The sequence below is a fragment of the Gymnogyps californianus genome, chromosome 2, assembly GCF_018139145.2.
Source record: "Gymnogyps californianus isolate 813 chromosome 2, ASM1813914v2, whole genome shotgun sequence".
Lineage (NCBI taxonomy): Eukaryota > Metazoa > Chordata > Aves > Accipitriformes > Cathartidae > Gymnogyps > Gymnogyps californianus.
This window is the reverse complement of record NC_059472.1, coordinates 148,725,094-148,742,892: the sequence shown is the minus strand read 5'-3', so window position 1 is coordinate 148,742,892 and position 17,799 is coordinate 148,725,094. Positions and strand designations below refer to the sequence as shown.

The following is a 17,799-nucleotide window of genomic DNA, read 5'->3' as shown; positions in this document are numbered from 1 at the left end:
TTTGAGCATTTGATTAATGCATTTAATATGTTGATATATGACATTACCTTTGTAGATGAACCAACTAGTCCTAGTATTGACCATGATATTGCACACATTCCTGCTTCTGCTGTTATTTCTGCATCTACTTCTCAAGCACCAGCTGTAACAACTGTTCCTCCCAGTCCCACATCTCCAATCCCTTTAATTCGGCGACAGCTTTCACATGATCATGGTGAGTGTTGATTTCATTTGTTTTTTTCTCATGCAACTTTTTACACTCTGGAGAACAGGAGTGACAATTGTAAACTCTTTATTGCTTGAAATAAATTGCAAAAATGTGATTCAGGTTCTTACATACTTAAAAACTTCTATTTGTTTGTAGAATCCATCCGGCCTAGTGTCTTGGATAGCCAGCCTCCCGCGAAAACTGAGAGATCAAAGTCATATGATGAAGGACTGGATGACTACAGAGAAGAGGGAAAATCGTGAGTTCATGAAAATTACTAGTTAATTTGGAGATCTGTTCTTTAAAATGTATAAAATCTCATTTTAACATTTGTTTTTCTCCCAACAGATCCATTAAGCATGTATCTAGTTTAAAGGGCATTAAGGTAGGTAAATATGTATATAACAACTCCTAAGAATTACACATAGTACTGTGACAAGTTGTATGAATTATAGAACTCCTTCACACAAAGTGATATATTAAACACAGACATGAAGTTTATTGGAATTGTTACTCATCGAATTATTCATGCTGTATGCATCACATAAGTAAACATGATCTCTCTTTTTTCTAGGCTTACCACATGGTCCTTGGTTTTCATTTTCCTCAGCCTCTGTAAACAAAGCATATCTATGGTGTGCTTTTGTAAAAACTTACTAATGAGAGTCTAAGACTTCTGCAGTTTCTCAAAGTATTCTTGGGATGTGTAACGTTGCTATTGTTGTATGGAAACTTTAGAAATTATATTTTCCCAGAAGGATGTTCCTAGGACATTTTTAAAGTGAGAAACATCTTGAATGTAGGGATTGTAAAGAAATGTGTTTAGAATTACACTGTGGGGTTCTTTCTGTGATGTTTTCTTTAGGTCCCAGACAGCCAGAAATCTTCAGAAGACTCTGGTTCCCGAAAAGATTCTTCTTCAGAGGTCTTTGGTGATGCCTCCAAGGAAGGATGGCTCCATTTTCGTCAGCTTGTTACAGACAAGGGAAAGGTACCTGTCATATTTGGTTTTTTAACCTAGCACAAATATTAAGCTGGTGAAAAACTAAGATAAACTTGAAGCCTTCCTGTTTTGCTTTTTTAATTAAATTTTTTGGGATATGAGCATCAAGAAGACTGACAAATTTTAGACATGTTAGAACGTTGACTTTAGTGAATTCCTCACCTTTTTACAGACTGCTTTCTAAACTGTCTTAATTTTACATTTCAAAGCATCTGTGAAGTAAACTCATTTCTAAGGACTAATTAAATAGTAAGAATCAGTCCCTTGATAATTGTAGTTTGTGGTCTTTTTTCCTCTTTGCTAATAGTGAAAAAAGCTGTAATTTTCGTGAATGTTGTGGAGTTGAGTTCAAATTAACCTTCTGCACAAGTATAGACTAACACTTAAGGAAAATTGGGAGCCTGGAATTGCAGTGGTGTGTAAATGTGAGTCTGACTTGAATGAAGTTCAAAAGGCATGGGCAAGAGACCACTAAATATTTTTTACTATATTTGTATTAATGCCTCTGTGAAATTATAGTCACATTCTGTTTCTTGCTACTGTCATATGTGAACACACACTTAATGGGTGATCAGGGAGGGCAGGCTATTGAGCAATTCACTCCTCCAATGGAGAGCAATTAGTGAATGCCACTTTTGTGTAGTCTTTCCACAGGTCATTCTTAAGAATGGTATAGGTAGGTGGTTAGTCTTTCTTCTTAAAACTTCTAGAGGTAGTTTTTGTAATCCAGAAACATTCATTGTAACAAATAAGCAAACTAACATATCGGTTGACGTTTTTCAGCGAGTTGGTGGGAGCATTCGGCCATGGAAGCAATTGTATGTTGTTCTTCGAGGTCATTCACTTTATTTGTACAAGGATAAAAAGGAACAAGTGACCCTGTCTGAAGAAGAACAACCTATAAGCATTAATGCTTGTTTGATAGACATCTCATACTGTGAAACCAAGAGGAAAAATGTATTTAGACTCACCACATCAGACTGCGAGTATCTGTTTCAAGCTGAGGACAGAGATAACATGTTAGCATGGATTAAAGCAATACAAGACAACAGCAACTTAAATGATGAGGTAATAGTATCATATATAATGCAGAAGCCATAGTTCTTGTCTTTTAATTAAAAATTGATTGTATTTTCTTGTAATTAATACTTCAACAAAAGAAATCATTTGCAATTAAACAATAGACCAAAATACGTACAGGAACATACAAGAAAATGAGGTGAAAGGCAAGGTAACCGAGTAAATAAATTGAATTGAAAAAAGCCTGACATACTCATAATCAGAGAACAGACTTTTGAAATAAATTAATTAATGTTGCTGATTTGACTAAAGATACACTTTATATTAAACTGATCTGTCAAAAATCCCTAATCTTTTTTAAAAGATAATTGCAGGATTGGAACCAGTGTGTTCAGTCTTCAGACTTGCATTGCAAAGTGGTGTGTGCAGTGGTACAGTGTGGTGAGCTTCTCAGTAGTTAAAAAGTGAAACTTTGAAGGATACCTGTTTCTCTGATTAAATGTTGATGTTCCTATGAATTAAATGTTTAATGCTATTAAACAAATGCTAAATGTTACAAAAGGCAAATGTACTATTGTACATAACATATCAATATCTGTCCCATTATTGTCCTCAGTACATTTTTATTTCAGTGATGGGCAACAGAGGAATATTTTCATGTCTGTGATCACACACATCTGCTCAGATTTGAAATAATTATCCAAAGGAAAATGGATTAATAAACATTATTGGGTGGATAAAAGCACATTTGAATTCATGGCTGTTTCAGCTGTTTGTGTAGTAGTAATTAGTTATATAAGTACTGTGTGCACATACTGGGGATTTTTCAGAGTAGTAGGATGTGTTGACTTGCATGTTTTCTATTTAAACTTACTTTCAATTTAACAGGATTTAATCAGATTGTATTGCTTTGGAAAAAAGTCTAAATAGCAGCATTTAATTTGTAATTACTCTAGTTTTCCTCATGGTTTTTAAATGTTCTGTCTGTATTGTTCTCAAGGACTGCCTATTAGATTTTTTTTTAACTGTACTGAAATGTTAAATTTTTCATATGCATTCTGTTGACAGTTAGTCGTATTCTGAAAGTAAAAAGTGTGTTGTGTTTTATAAGATTGTAAAGTAGATCTCAATTCGTTTTATAGGATACTGGTGTCACTAGTAGAGATCTAATTAGTCGAAGGATTAAAGAATACAGTACAATGATGAGGTAGGTGAATTATATGCTGCCAGTAGTTTTTGTAGACTTCTTATCTAGCTTCTTTTTACTGAAGTAATCTATCTTGTTTCAGTTCTTCAAGCAGCAAAACAGAGCCATCTCCCAAGACACCTCGCCAGAGTCTAAGTATCAGACAGACTCTGCTTGGAACTAAAGCAGAACAGAGGACCCAGAGTCCACATTCTCCTAAGGAGGAGTCTGAAAGGAAGCTTCTCACTAAAGGTCTGTATGTTTTGTCTATTTCTTTAGTTCCTTATAACCCCAGTGTGAGGCCATCGAGGTGCCCTTCTCAGGTTTTTTGAGCTCATGACTATACAGATGCAAATGAAGTATTGACCACTTTTTTTAAGCTGCATCTGTAATCACTCATTTCTTGTAATTACTTCATTTAGATGTTAGATATATTTCAAGTCTTTTCAGATCCCTGAAGCTTTTTATTCCAGTCCTCTCTCAAGAGGGTTTTGGTTTTTTTTCCTACAGCCCCATGTAGTGTTAACAGTAGTAAAATACAGGTGTTGCGTTTCTTGTGACCAAAATTTTGCCAAGCTTTGGAAATAATTTTGTGTGTAATTCATACTTTTGTCTCCAGCTGACTTGGAAGTGACAAGGTAAATTCATATTTTAAATATGCTGTTAAGAAACCAAAGTTTTCCACTGAAGTGTTTTAGAAGTAGAGAAGAACATATTTTTTTGTCTTAATCTTTAAAACACAGAAGTGAAACTATTATTTTTTCCAGAACAGAATTAATGCCTGCTGAGTTCTGAAAACGTCCAATGAGCTGGCACTGCAAACTTAAATCAGTAACTGAACTCCATCAAATAATGTCACAAGCTACTTTTTTTTCAAGGAATGTGTAAATGTATGGTATTTCTGATCAGACTGTTCTTGTAAGGATGTTGCATACAAATTCAGTCAACTGGTTGAGCAATCACTTTTGATCAATCACTTTTGAACAATTCAGTCTTGAATTTAAGCTGTGAGTGAATTCTGTTTTATGTTACCAACAAATGTCCCTTTGCTCCTGCTATGCTACAGATTATGTAACTAAATTGCAGATGTTAAGTAAATGTCAAATCTGCGGAAAGAATATTTCCAGAAATACTTGAATAAGAAGGGAAGTACTATTGTATTAGGCGACTTGCAGTACAGGATAAATGGGAATTGTAATTTGCTACATGAATTGTATAGGAGAGGTAAACAGAGCAACTGAACTTTTAATCTGATTTTTGGATAAATAATACTTTTAAGTGTTTGAGCCCTGTTTGGAATGATTTAGAAGTGACTAAAATCTGGTAGTTTTTGAAAGAGTGGGTAGGTCTGCACAAGTGTGAGCATGGCTGTATAGTTTCATAGGTATTTTGTGCAGCGCTGCGATTCAGTAGAGACTTAATGTTGCTTTACTAAATGTAGATTTTAATTTTTTAAAATGTAATTTATGTACCTGTAGTCTTAGAATGATGAAATTCCACAGTACCATCCAGCTACTTGCTTTTCTAAATCTGGGGTGTGAGTATGTTCAAATGTATCTTTTGAATCACATAAGAGTGAAATAAGGTATGTTTAAGACAGACTAATGTTTAATGAGTTGTTGCGGGAAGCCGGGCCAGTAAAAGAGGTAAAAATGCAGTAGGTGTCACTTGATCTTTGCAAATGTGTTACCTGTGTTCACAGTAGTTTTTGTGACTTAAATGTTCTTATTTTTCTTCTTTATTTCATTGTTTGCATTATACTAACAATAAAAAGATGAGACAAGCCCACCAAAAGACAAGGGAACGTGGAGAAAAGGCATTCCAAGCATTATGAGGAAGACATTTGAAAAGAAGCCATCTGCTGTAGGAACATTTGGTGTTAGACTAGATGACTGCCCCCCAGCTCATACCAACAAAGTATGGAAGGACAATTTTTCTTTCCATTGTGATTTTTAAAATACTTTTTGTATGAATTACTTTAAAATATATATATATATATATATATATATATATATAAAACTTTTCTTTTTTTTCAGTATATTCCACTGATTGTTGATATATGCTGCAAACTGGTTGAAGAAAGAGGTCTTGAGTACACAGGTATTTACAGAGTTCCTGGAAATAATGCTGCCATCTCAAGTATGCAGGAAGAGCTCAACAAAGGAATGACTGACATTGATGTTCATGATGATGTAAGTCTTCCATCACACTATTTCCAGGTTGAACTCCCAAAAACTTCTGGTTGTGTTGTGATTATAGAAATATAAAGCATGTCTGTCCTTTTCTTCTAAATGCGTAGAAATGGCGAGATTTGAATGTGATAAGCAGTTTGCTGAAATCCTTCTTCAGAAAGCTCCCAGAACCCCTTTTTACCAATGGTAAGTTGTTTACATTGTGATTTTTGTCTTTAGGAATTAGTGTTGAACAGTTGTCTTGCAACTTTCAGATTATTTGAGAGAAAATCCAGTGGAATCCTCCTAAATCTAATAAATGCCCCCTTTCTTCCTTAAAGAGCAGGGAGTCATGGTGATCATAGAGCTTAAGAATGAGAGCTGCAAATAGAATTTCTCTGATGGTGAAGGAATTACGAATTTGCAAAAAAACTGAGTAAAATTTGCAATTTTACTGTTGCAATATTCTATGAAAGCTGTTTTTTTCCCACCACTGCCATCTTATATCATATACAATATAATGGGCTAGTTTATTACTTCCAAAGGTCACTCATATATATATATATATATGTTACTTGTATTCACTGGGGGGTGGGGGTGTATATACATACGTATATACATAAACTCATATATATATGATTAATTTCGGCTTTTTTTAACAGACAAATATGCAGATTTTATAGATGCCAATAGAAAGGAAGATCCGGTTGAGCGTCTGAAAACACTGAAGAGACTGGTAAGCTGAAATCAGGTGTGTTGTAGGTGCACTACAAAATTAGCATTAAATGTTTAATGTTCTGAATAGTGATTGTTTGTTTCAGATTCATGACTTACCTGAACATCATTATGAGACTCTCAAGTTTCTTTCTGCACACCTGAAGACAGTAGCAGAGAACTCAGAAAAGAACAAGGTATCAGAAACAAAAGTGTAATGTATTTTGGTTTGTTTCATTCATTAAGTACAGGTTTTGTGCAGGATTATTTCTATTAAGGTGATAATTTATTATTGTAGATAAAATTAAGAGCTTTGCTATGTTGAGAAGATTTTTGGATTAGACTAAGGACTCCTGCAAAATATGCACCTGTTTAGTGTGAATTAAGTTTATTCAAACTGGTATTAATTCTTGTGGGAATAACTGCCTACATCCTAAATTTATCCCAAGTCCGTAAATTTCATATAATCCCATCTAGACACCAATAAGTGTGTGCCTGGGCAGGGCACAGGTGAATGTCTGTGACTTGAATGAACCTGTTGACAGAGGCTATCGCACCAGCTTTGTGTAAAGCGTGGCTTCCTGGATGCTTGAGTAATTTTTAAGACTAGGACTTGCTGTAATTACTTGGACGTTTGACCCTGTAGATGCTGGTTTGGCTGGTTTTAAGAAAGAAAATTCATGATGTAAAGGGTGGTAGTTCACCACTACAGGGTCTTAGTCCACCACTAAGAATAGCTTTTTGTCATTTCCATGGGCTGGGGAAGAGTTAGTTTGCATTAAGTGCTTCTCTGCATGCTATAATCCTACAGTTAACGCAAATAATAGTATCCCCTTTTTTTAGCTCTCAGGGAGGGGTAGCTGAATGCAAAGCTGTGCACAATATGGATGTGCTTATGGATGCTTACCTCTGGGCAGCTAACATGGTGGCTTGTTACTTGGCTACCAACGTGCAGCGTACAGGAAGAAAATTGATGTCATTGGCCATAGGTTCCTCTATATAGCACCAATCTCAAATCATTTAAAAGATCAGAAAATGCCTCAGTACAAATGAATAGGGAGGGTTCCAACGTCAGTTCTGCACATAATACTTTCTAGTTAAGTATGAAAGAAAAATGGGGGTGTGTGTATGTATATAAAAAAATATTTAACGAATTGTAACCTTTAGTGGAATTATAGCTGACTTATAAGGAAATTATAGTAAATGTCACTTTAAGTGCAATCCCTAAAGCAAACCTTTATTTATCATTTTATGGTTTTGGTGTGCTGTATAAATGTTGTTTAAATAATGTTATATATTGTATAATATTAAGGCTAGATGAGTGAGGTGATATTATAATTGTATGACTTGTCAAAGGCCACAATTCAAGTTAAAGCGAGCATTAGGGGCCTGTGTCATGTTTACAACTTCCTTCTGGTAAGCACAAGGACCTTGCCTCATATATTATTGGTCTATTCTATGTCGCAACAATAAACTGTAAGTCAGAGAAATAAGCAAAAATAGAAGGTAAGTATTTTGCTGCTGCTTTCTTGAAATTTTGTCAGAGATGTAACATTAAAAGTAAATTAAGTGGATGATTAATGTTGTGACATGATCGTATAACTCTGAGTCTGTCTCATGAATAGATGTATTGGGTCGATGATGTTGGTTTCTGCCGCCTCCTCCAAAGTAGATGCAAATTGAATGAGCTCTTTGTCAGTAGACATAATACCGTATTTGATTACCAGCTTAATTTTTTTGTGTGTCATGTAAACATTTTCAGGAAAAAAAACAGGGAACTACCAATGCCTTTTCATAAAAAAAAATTCTTAAAACATCAGTGTTTCTAAACAAAACAAGTAGTCTTTATGGGAAGAAAAAAAAAATTCCCCTGAAAGTGTAAGAATATATCTGAGTTCTTGAGTTTTCTGTGCTTGTGGAGCTATTTACCTGCAATGGGTTAAAGGAAGGCTGAATCCTGAATTGCAGAAATGTTGGATGCATTTACTGCAGCTGCGTATAGGAGAGTTTTAGTGTAGTGTAATATCCTACCTGAGTCATAATGTGTTTTTAAAAACCTTTTCTTTGTCCTTATTTAAAATGGTTCTCAGATATATTGATAGTGTTATATTAATGTCCTTAGCCCATATTATTGTATTTTTTCATTATAAATGTACGATGTGGAAATATTTCATTTCTTAGATGGAACCAAGAAACCTGGCAATAGTATTTGGTCCAACACTCGTGAGGACATCTGATGATAACATGACACACATGGTTACGCACATGCCAGACCAATATAAAATTGTAGAAACACTCATCCAAAAAGTAAGTGGTTGCATTTCATTATTTAAAAAATAAGAACGTACACAGATCGACCAGCTTTTCTCTCATTGGGCCGATTTGGGTCTGGTATTTATCCTTTGAACTCCAGGATATCACTCTTAGTAATGTCCATGTTTGATTGTTCCACATTGGGGTTTTGTGTTTCCTGTGGTGTTTTCACCTTTTTTATTTTAAATTGTAGCATGACTGGTTTTTCACAGAAGACGATGCTGAAGAACCTCTTGTAAGTACTGTGTCATAAATATTTGTGTTCTAATTATCTTAGTTTAGAATCTGCTTCTGCTGCCTCTAGAATGTCTATATATTTCTTATTAAGTCACTGTATGGTTTGCTCTTCAAAAACACCTTTTTAGCTCTCCAGTCCTTGCAGTAATGAATTTCTAAAAAAAAAAAAAAAAAAACCCAAACAAGCCATGCGTTTCTTTAAAAGCATAAAGCAAAATGGGAAAATAAGAACACGCGAGGGAAGCGTGTCCTCAGGTGAATAATGCAATTTTCTAAATGCTGTTGAATCATAATGAACTATTTGTGAAACGATGATGAAGAGATCTTTGTTTATTAACTATAGACAACAGTTCAGGAGGAAAACACTGTAGAATCTCAGCCAGTGCCAAACATAGATCATTTACTCACCAACATTGGAAGAACGGGAGTATCTCCTGGAGACGTATCAGGTAACTCTTGCCGGGACAGTGTTAGTCCATAGGCTAGAATGACCTAGTCTGTTAACTCACTGTAACTCTCTCTTCCTATTTTCTTTTACTAATAAACTATTTTTCTCTTTTTCAAAAGATCATTAACACTTCTTAAAGACTTGAATTGTTGAGAATCATGCATGATATAATTTGGAAAACTTTGCTGTCTAACAGGAATATGATCATTAAAAGATGAGGCTTGCACATACTATTTTATTTATTCACAGTAACTCATGCAATCATCATCGTGAGGTGAAGCAGATATGCTGCTGTAAAGTGGTTTGTTGTGATGGCAGAAAGACTGATCTTCAGTGGTCTTGTAATATTGCTCCTTCCCAACGTTAGGAATGCAAAAAATTGAGTTATGTTTTCGTGTCAAGTGATGGACACTTTAATAAGTATGTTGCAGTATGTCTATACTAAAGCTGATTTCCTTCTGTTTATAAATGCCATCCTCTTTTGTGGCTAAGGACAAGCATTGCAGGCTCTTTTTTGGTGACTCTTCCCCCCCTCTCCCTTCACTATACTACTGCACTAACCCAGCATGTTGTATCCCACAAATGTTATCCCTTCGTCTCTAGCTTTTGTTTCAGTTTTCAAAGGGTTGTTCAGCACTTACTGAAACAGTCACTTTATACTGATGTTGTAACAGGCGAAGTGGGAGGAGTCTATCACACGGTGATGTCATTAGTGGATTCTGTGATGTCACTGATGGACAGCTGGAACTGTAGGAAGAAGGAGGACTGTTGCCCACACTGTAGCTGCCTTGTCTGCAGAAACCCCCGTTTCTTGTAAATGGAAAAAAACCCAGTTGATCTGTGCTGTAAATTTTCTTTTAAGAGTATTTTAAACAGATCAATGCTACTTTTTAAAAGTTTTTCTGCTGTTTCTTGTTATCTCTGAAGCAGACCCTGAGGAGAAATAGCATGGTATGGTCTACCAGTCTTTCTAGTCATAAAGCATTAGCCATGTGTCAAAAAGGGGTGTGGCAGGGGGCTCAGCTCTTTCTTCCTAGGGAGAAAGTCCCTAAAGCTGGAACACATCCAAGTTCATATTTTTTAGTCATTGTGCTAGCCCCTTCCTACCCCCTTTATAATTGTATAATCTTGGGTTTTGCGAGACAGTAAAACTATGGTGTCCATTTTTCATTTCATAATAGCGCTTGTTGTACAAAAGTACAAAACTAGTAGCTGCTGAAATCTAGCCGATTTAAAAATGAAATTTTACCTATACGTAGTCTGAGGTGGAGAGAGATGTATAATTGGGGTTTTACACACAAAATATGACTTAATTACTTGAAAAACTCACAAAAAGAATATGACTACATGACCCATGATTTGTACCTAGGGCAGCCAACAGTACTAAGACATTCAATTTTGCTTTGTGTATCCTGAATCTCAGGAGAGTACACAGTACGATCCTGAAAAGGTGTCTCAGCTGCGGTTTTGCAGGGGCTGTATACTTAAAACATCGAATAAACATTAGTATTTCTGTTTTTTATTTAGAAGAACAGGGCTCCTTTGCCATTCCTATCATTGAGCTGGTTCTGCCTACAATTCACAGCATCCTTTCATGGCGGTGGCTTTCTGTGGTGCAGCTTGCATCTTTGTGAGCTCTGACTATTCACTCTGTTCTGGTTTTTATTTGCTTCACATCTTGTTCTGTGCTTGTCTTTTTTCCATAAATCCAGCATTGTCTGTAGCAACAACAAAAAAATTGCACAGAACTGAGCAGAATTGTTTGTTTTTTTTTTTTAATTTTTCCACAGATTCAGCTACTAGTGACTCAGCAAAATCTAAGGTAAATCATTTTGTGAAATCATGTAGTTATAAGCTTCTGAAATCTGTTAAATATTTGCTTGCTTTATTAAATCGCTTATATACAGATGTACTATACAGCTTATGTAGAATTTTTTGAATAAGTGGTAATACTGTTTTCTCATCAAATAATTTTAAATTGTTACATTGGAAAAGTATCGCTTGTTTGCAGTTAGCTGCATCTGCCAAAGCAGTCAGCTGCACACATAAACAGCTTTGTTCCAAACTCTTGCAATTGTGAGCACTTACCTCCTTTTGCATCTCATTTAGTAGAGGTAAATGTATATAGTATGTTCCCTGTCATGGTTGGTATACTACTTACTCCCAGATAGTATTCGCGTTTCCCTATTTCACTGAGAAAAGTGTACATAGAATTTAGCCTTTTCTTCCTCAGAAGGTAATAGCTTCTTCTCTTATAGGAAGCCAAAGGTTGTGGTTAAAGGCTGCTATGCAAAATCTCCCTAGGAAGTATTGCTGTGCTTGGGAGGACAGCCTAGTAGATGGGGGAATAAGACTGGAACATGGGCAATAGTTCAGTCCTCAGTTTAACAACAGAGTTGTCATCTGACCCACGGACAAATCTTTCAGTCTCTTAGGCTGTTCAGTAGTTGCTAACACTGGATGTCTGTAGCACCGGGTGATATGGCAGCATGCAGCTGACCTCAGTCAGCTGTGAGCGCATGATACACCTTTATGCTTGCGTGCATTCTAGGTGTATCACTGATGCCCCCTTTGAGCTGAGAACAGGACTTCATGCATCCTTCTGGCTCATTGTTGAGGTGCCAGCCCAGCTGCTTTGTGAGGATGCTTGGCGGCTCAGCCGCTGCCTCAAAAAAGCCCAACTTTGAGGACACTTTGTCACACTGCCTGTGCCAGGACGCTGCGCTGTTTGCAAGTTGCCTCTCACTGACTACCACCTGCAAGCAGCACAGAGCAACAGCATCGGTCAGACCATGGTCACGGGCCTGTGAGCAGCAGTGTGGATGCATGCAGATTGCCTGGGCCAGGAGCCTGCTTACTGCTCAGCCAGCCCTGCTTGCAGCCAGACACGTTTCAAGTGGAGCTCCAGCTGGCTGTGTTGCTTGATATCCTTCTTGGCAAGAAGGACATATACCTGTTCCCAACCCATGGAAAAAAATGTGTAGAGCTCACCTACCCTTTATGGGGACAGTAGCTAATGCAAGAGTGCCATTTGAGTAGTGAGAAGAATTGCTGTGATCACTTGGAAAATGGTAGGCCCCAACACCCAGTGGTCCATTGCCAGTCAGTTTTGGATTGGCACTTGTCTGCTGGCACAGCAGTTCAGAGGTGTCACCTACTGTCCAGAAGGTTCTTTGTCCGTGCTGCCTGTAGGCAGTCATTGTGCAGGAGGCCAGGCAGTCGCTGTAGGGCAGTCATTGTGCAGGCTTCTCAGATGCTTGTTTCCCTGGGGGCTCTCAGCAAGACTTAATGCGTGTCTTCTGCCCACCCTGTCCTGATCAGAGCCCTGTATCAAGAGCATGGGATATTCTCTGTCATAGAGCAGGAGGTTCTGGATAATCATGAATATTTTTGTTACTGTTGGTTGAGTAGAAGTTTCTCCCAACTCTTCCCTGTCCATGTTCACGTAAACAATTACTGCACCTTCGCTGAGGCTGTCATGGTCAATACAGCCACTGTATTATTGTATGGCTGTTTGACCTTGGCTTGTGAAGTCATAGAATCATAGAATGGTTTGGGTTGGAAGGGACCTTAAAGGTCATCTAGTTCCAACCCCCGTGCCATGGGCAGGGACACCTTCCGCTAGACCAGGTTGCTCAAAGCCCCATCCAGCCTGGCCTTGAACACTTCCAGGGATGTCATATAGTGGCAGTTTTCACCATTGCCAGCACCTCCTTCATTTCTGAGGAGATACTGAATAGGAATGAAATTTGTGCCAAGAAAAAGTTGTTTGAGCAGAAATATTAAATGCACTGTATCTGTTCAGTGCTTTGCTTTGTATGGTCAGTGCATTTATGCTACAGTAGTAGGCATCCTGCCACAGTTCTGTCACATGGGGGCTGTGATTCTGTGCAGAGAAGTACCTTGTTGGACAACAGCTGAGTAGTTAGGTGATGACTAGTGTGCATTAGCTTTCCCTTTTGTCCTTAAGCTTATTCTCTTAACTAGGTATCTGGAAACACTAGATGGTCCTTTCAGTAATGATGTCCCAGCTTTTTTGTTAAAACTGTTACCATGAGGATAGCTCTTCCCCCCACTTCTCCTCGCCCCCTCTGTAGTGCTGTGTAGTAACAAGTGATTGGGATTTTGAAGACTTTTTGAGCATAGCCCATCACTGCTGGTCTGAGTCTTCCTTCCCTCAGGTCAGAGAGAGGGGCTGGATATCTGAACATGGACTTAGGTTCAGGTAGCTGATACCTAGGATGCTCTTGTTGAGCCCTAGACAGATGTCAAATTTCAGTCCCACTATGTTAAAGGCCTCCGATGTGAGCAGCTGCCCTTTTCAGTAGATACCATTGCTGTATTCTTTTCTCAAATGTCTGCAGTGTCGAAACCGCACTGGTCAGCAGTCAGAGACAGGGCGGTACCTGCCCTGAAGCTCCCACTTCTTTTAAAGGTAGCAATGAGGCAGTAAGCGGGAAAGGTACATAGCTTTGAAGTGGCCAGGTGGTAATGTTGTCAGTGTAGTGAAAATAGTTTTTAATTAATTTTATAAAATTGAATAATTGGGCTTGTCCCTTTATTGCTTCTGTGCAATTCTAAAGGTAGATTCCTCAAAAATCAGGAAGAAGTTTCTGTTAATGTTCTATACTTGTGCCTAAACTAGAGTTTTGTATAGCTTTCATTTTATTGGAAGTAATGAATTGATACAATTTAAAAACTCAGCCTGAAAGGTGAAAGGTCAACTGAAAAATAGTTTGAGAAATTAGCCTTTTCACATAGGTAAGACCTTGAAAGGAGGGATTGAAACCACACTCTTGGGACCTCATCTGTGAAGCAGTTTCTGTGGCAAACCAGTCTTGAAAAGGTTGTCTTGCTGTAATGGAACCTGCTTTGTTAGTCAATCAAAAACTACACAGCTGTATATACAAACTAGTCTTTGCTAAGTTGAAGGGATTCAGATAAGTGGAATTCTCAGGATGAAAATTGTCGTCTTGGGCAATGTCATGTAGAGTACAGAAAGAGCATGGAAATATTTCCTGAATAAAGACAGACCTTCTGCTGTGAAGCTCAGGATGTGTTTTTAAAAATTCTCAAGGTAACGAATGTTTCTTTGTCATTTCTAATCATGCCCTTTCCCTTTTTTTTAACAGGGTTCTTGGGGTTCTGGAAAGGATCAGTATAGCAAGGAACTGCTTGTGTCCTCCATTTTTGCAGCAGCTAGTCGCAAGCGGAAAAAAACAAAAGAGAAACCACAACCAAGCAGCTCAGAGGATGAGTTGGATAATGTGTTTTTCAAGAAGGAGCTTGCAGAACAATCTCGTGGTGACACAACAAAAGAGGACATAGCTAAAGGGGAATATGAAAGAGAGAGAGACATAGGGAGAAAACAGAGGATGTTTGTCCTGAAGGAAAAAGAGAACAGCAGTAAAAAAGATGTGAATGTTGTAAAGGACGAAAAGAAGTCATTAAAGAAAGAAAGTGTCCTGTCAGAGGAACCTTCAGTGCTTTACCATGAAAAATGTACAAAATCACCGAATCTCAGCTGTTTGCAAACCACGCAGAAGAATAACCCAAAAATGCCTATTTCACAATCTTCTTCCCAGGTTGAGGAGACAGTGTCTGACTCTGGCACTATGCTAAGCACTTCCTCCCAGGCTTCCCAGCACAGATACTCATGCAAAAAAGTAGCCAGCCCTGAAATTAAACACAATGAGTTTTTAGCAGCTGATGTCAGTTCCATCACCTCAGATTATTCAACTACTTCATCTACTATATATCTAACTGGTTTAGATGCCAGTATGCTGAGCCCTGAGGTGCAGTCGGTGACAGAAAGCAAGGGAGAAGATGCTGATGATGAAAGAAGTGAATTGATCAGCGAAGGGCGTCCTATGGAGACGGACAGTGAAAGTGACTTCCCTGTCTTTGCCAACAGTGCTGCTGCTGAAAGGCTGTCCAAGGGGAAAGTTTCAGAAGTGGTAAAGACCAGTCGGAGGAACTCTGAAGAAAGTGAAGTAAGTTGTACTGAGGGAAGCTCCACACCAAAGTTAGAGAGTCGCAGACTTTTTAGCTCACACAAACTTATTGAATGTGATACACTGTCTAGGAGAAAGTCTGCACGGCACAAAACGGACAGTGAGGGTTCAGGGGATGCGAAGAGTGAGAAGGACTTGCCTACTGTGACCAAAATGTTTGACATAATGAAAAAAGGAAGATCGACAAGCAGTTTAGCTACATCAGCCAGAAGCGAGGCTGACAAACAAGAGCCTACCTGGAGACTTAAAATTACAGATAGGTTAAAGCTGCGACTCAAATCATCTGCAGATGACATGTTTGGAGTTGGGAATCAAAAAACTAACTCTGCAGAGACTGCAAAGAGAAAAAATATCAGGCGAAGGCATACGCTTGGAGGACAGAGGGATTTCGCTGAAATAAGTGTCCTGAATGCTTGGAAAGCTCAAGAGCCAAGTCAGAGTAGAGAGAGGGAATCTGAGCTTTCAGCTGTGAATCGGCTGAAGCCAAAATGTCCAGCGCAGGACCTCTCGATCTCAGACTGGCTTGCACGAGAACGTTTACGCACTAGCACAACTGACCTTAATACGGGTGAAACTGGAAAGCCCAGACTTGAGAACACTAGCTTAGCAGATGTATCAAAGGTAGATCTGCCTTTATCTGCAGCAATGCAGGCAGATGAAGGCAGTTCTTCCAGCAGCTTGACTTTAATTAATAGACCACCACCTTCGGGACCATTTCAGCCACCAGACCAGGTAAATGGTGAAAATTACCAGAATATGAACAAAAACAACTTTAGCCCGGCAGTTGATGCGCATCCTCATAAACTGTCTGGGACCCAAGTGGTTAGATCTCGATTCTACCAGTATCTTTGAAACGGGGAGATATGTCCACTACAGCAATTCATTAAGTTACTGTTACACTTCCCAGTAACTGTGTGTATGTGTGTGTGTACATATATATATATATTTTCCTGTACTGTTGTTGTTATGCAGCCTTCATTTGGGCTGGTTTCATCAATATGCTCTGTGGAACGTCTTCACAGTGCATTACCACAGCCAGAAGAACACTAAAGTTAAAGTATATATATATATTTTAAGAAAAAGTATATTTGATGGCTGCATACAAATGTTGAACAAAGCATCTGATGCAACATGCTGTGTAGTGTATACATGGTTTTCTGACTGAGAGTTGGCCTGGCATTAGTATGCAGAAAAATTGTTCTTTTGGTTTAGTCACTAACAAGTGCCTCATCATAAATTCATTTGGTTTGTTAGGGTGCCATATTGTTAAATTAGAGAAACTTATTACAAACAAATGAATGCATTTTACTGTTAATGAGTTTCATTACATTTTACAAATGTTAACACAGGTGGCTACAGAGCTTCCATTCCTTAGGCATTCCAGTAAATATCGGAGTTTTATATTTCCAATTTTAATACAGATTTTGAGTTTTATGTGACTTGAATTTTTAATCTTTCTGTAAAATAAGTAACTTAAATGTACATATTACATGTGTATCTTTTCTTCAGATACCAGATTTGATATAAATGTTGTAACATAGGCGTGTAGATAGTGGATACTGGATGGAACTGGTTTCTTTTATTGAGAATATAATTCTGCATGAAGACCTAATGAATCCAAACCTGTATCATGCCTGTGTGCATACCCACTTAAACACTGGAAATAAAATTGTTTTGGTGACTCTTCGCGTGATGCAAATTCATTCTAATGAATAGTTTTAAAAGTCATGTTTACAAGGTGCAACTGGCAACTGCCCTCAGGATCACAAAACCTGCAGTTTGCTCCTGGATGAAGGGCGCTTCTCTTCAACGTCTTTTGTTTGTGGGACAAGACCGTGGAGGTTAGCATATGAGAGAGGGGTTCAGTCAGTTAAATGTTTTCATCTTGATATGTAATCTGATTCTAAGGTATGTAGCAAGTTGGTTTATGTTTAATATGCTGGTTTTGCAGCACTGAAAATAAATGTCCGTAATCAGCCCCAAGTCATAAAGAGTGAATACCAGTATCTGCCAGCCAAAACAATACTGTAGTATGGGTCTTGGACTTTTTATAGTTTTAGCTACGAAGATGAGTTAAAGAGATGAAGCTAAAAACCCTTCTGTATGTGAACACTCTACCAGTTACATTTTTTCCTTCTATTTTCTTGCACACCTACTTGAAAACAAAGCAGCTGTTCATCGCTTTGGGTATTGCCGTACCTTACACTGTCACTTGCTTGGCAGAGGATTAAGCTTGTATCGATGATAAATAAGCAATGAACTTCGTGAGCATAGGAAAATTTACTCTTACACATGTCCTGTTACTGAGAAGCGAAGGAATTACAGTAACAAGGATGTGTAGGCTGACATATTTTTAAGCAGACTTCATTTCTTTCCGAAGTGACTGTAACAGTCCCATGCTTTGATCTACTGTGTTTTTGATCCTTGTGAGAAATCATTATAAAAATTGGCTGTGAAGAAAAGCATCGGATACAACAGTTGAGAT

At 37.9% G+C, this 17,799-nt stretch overlaps 1 protein-coding gene across 2 annotated transcripts in view; it reads left to right on the top strand.

Moving 5' to 3' along the window:
• Window positions 1-16,995, top strand: part of ARHGAP21 (Rho GTPase activating protein 21) — a 121,667-nt gene extending 104,672 nt beyond the window's left edge. The window contains exons 8-24 of one of the 2 annotated variants that reach the window (XM_050891502.1): window positions 56-214; window positions 365-467; window positions 557-593; window positions 1,074-1,199; window positions 1,995-2,279; window positions 3,374-3,438; window positions 3,521-3,669; window positions 5,192-5,334; window positions 5,454-5,609; window positions 5,717-5,795; window positions 6,251-6,324; window positions 6,410-6,499; window positions 8,484-8,609; window positions 8,809-8,850; window positions 9,196-9,301; window positions 11,091-11,122; window positions 14,433-16,995. In XM_050891502.1, coding sequence (XP_050747459.1) covers window positions 56-214; window positions 365-467; window positions 557-593; window positions 1,074-1,199; window positions 1,995-2,279; window positions 3,374-3,438; window positions 3,521-3,669; window positions 5,192-5,334; window positions 5,454-5,609; window positions 5,717-5,795; window positions 6,251-6,324; window positions 6,410-6,499; window positions 8,484-8,609; window positions 8,809-8,850; window positions 9,196-9,301; window positions 11,091-11,122; window positions 14,433-16,166 — 3,506 coding nt within the window. In that variant the 3' untranslated portion in view covers window positions 16,167-16,995. The remainder of the gene's footprint in view (window positions 1-55; window positions 215-364; window positions 468-556; window positions 594-1,073; window positions 1,200-1,994; window positions 2,280-3,373; window positions 3,439-3,520; window positions 3,670-5,191; window positions 5,335-5,453; window positions 5,610-5,716; window positions 5,796-6,250; window positions 6,325-6,409; window positions 6,500-8,483; window positions 8,610-8,808; window positions 8,851-9,195; window positions 9,302-11,090; window positions 11,123-14,432) is intronic. The other variant, XM_050891503.1, reaches the window with a different exon arrangement.
• Window positions 16,996-17,799: the final 804 nt, after the last annotated feature.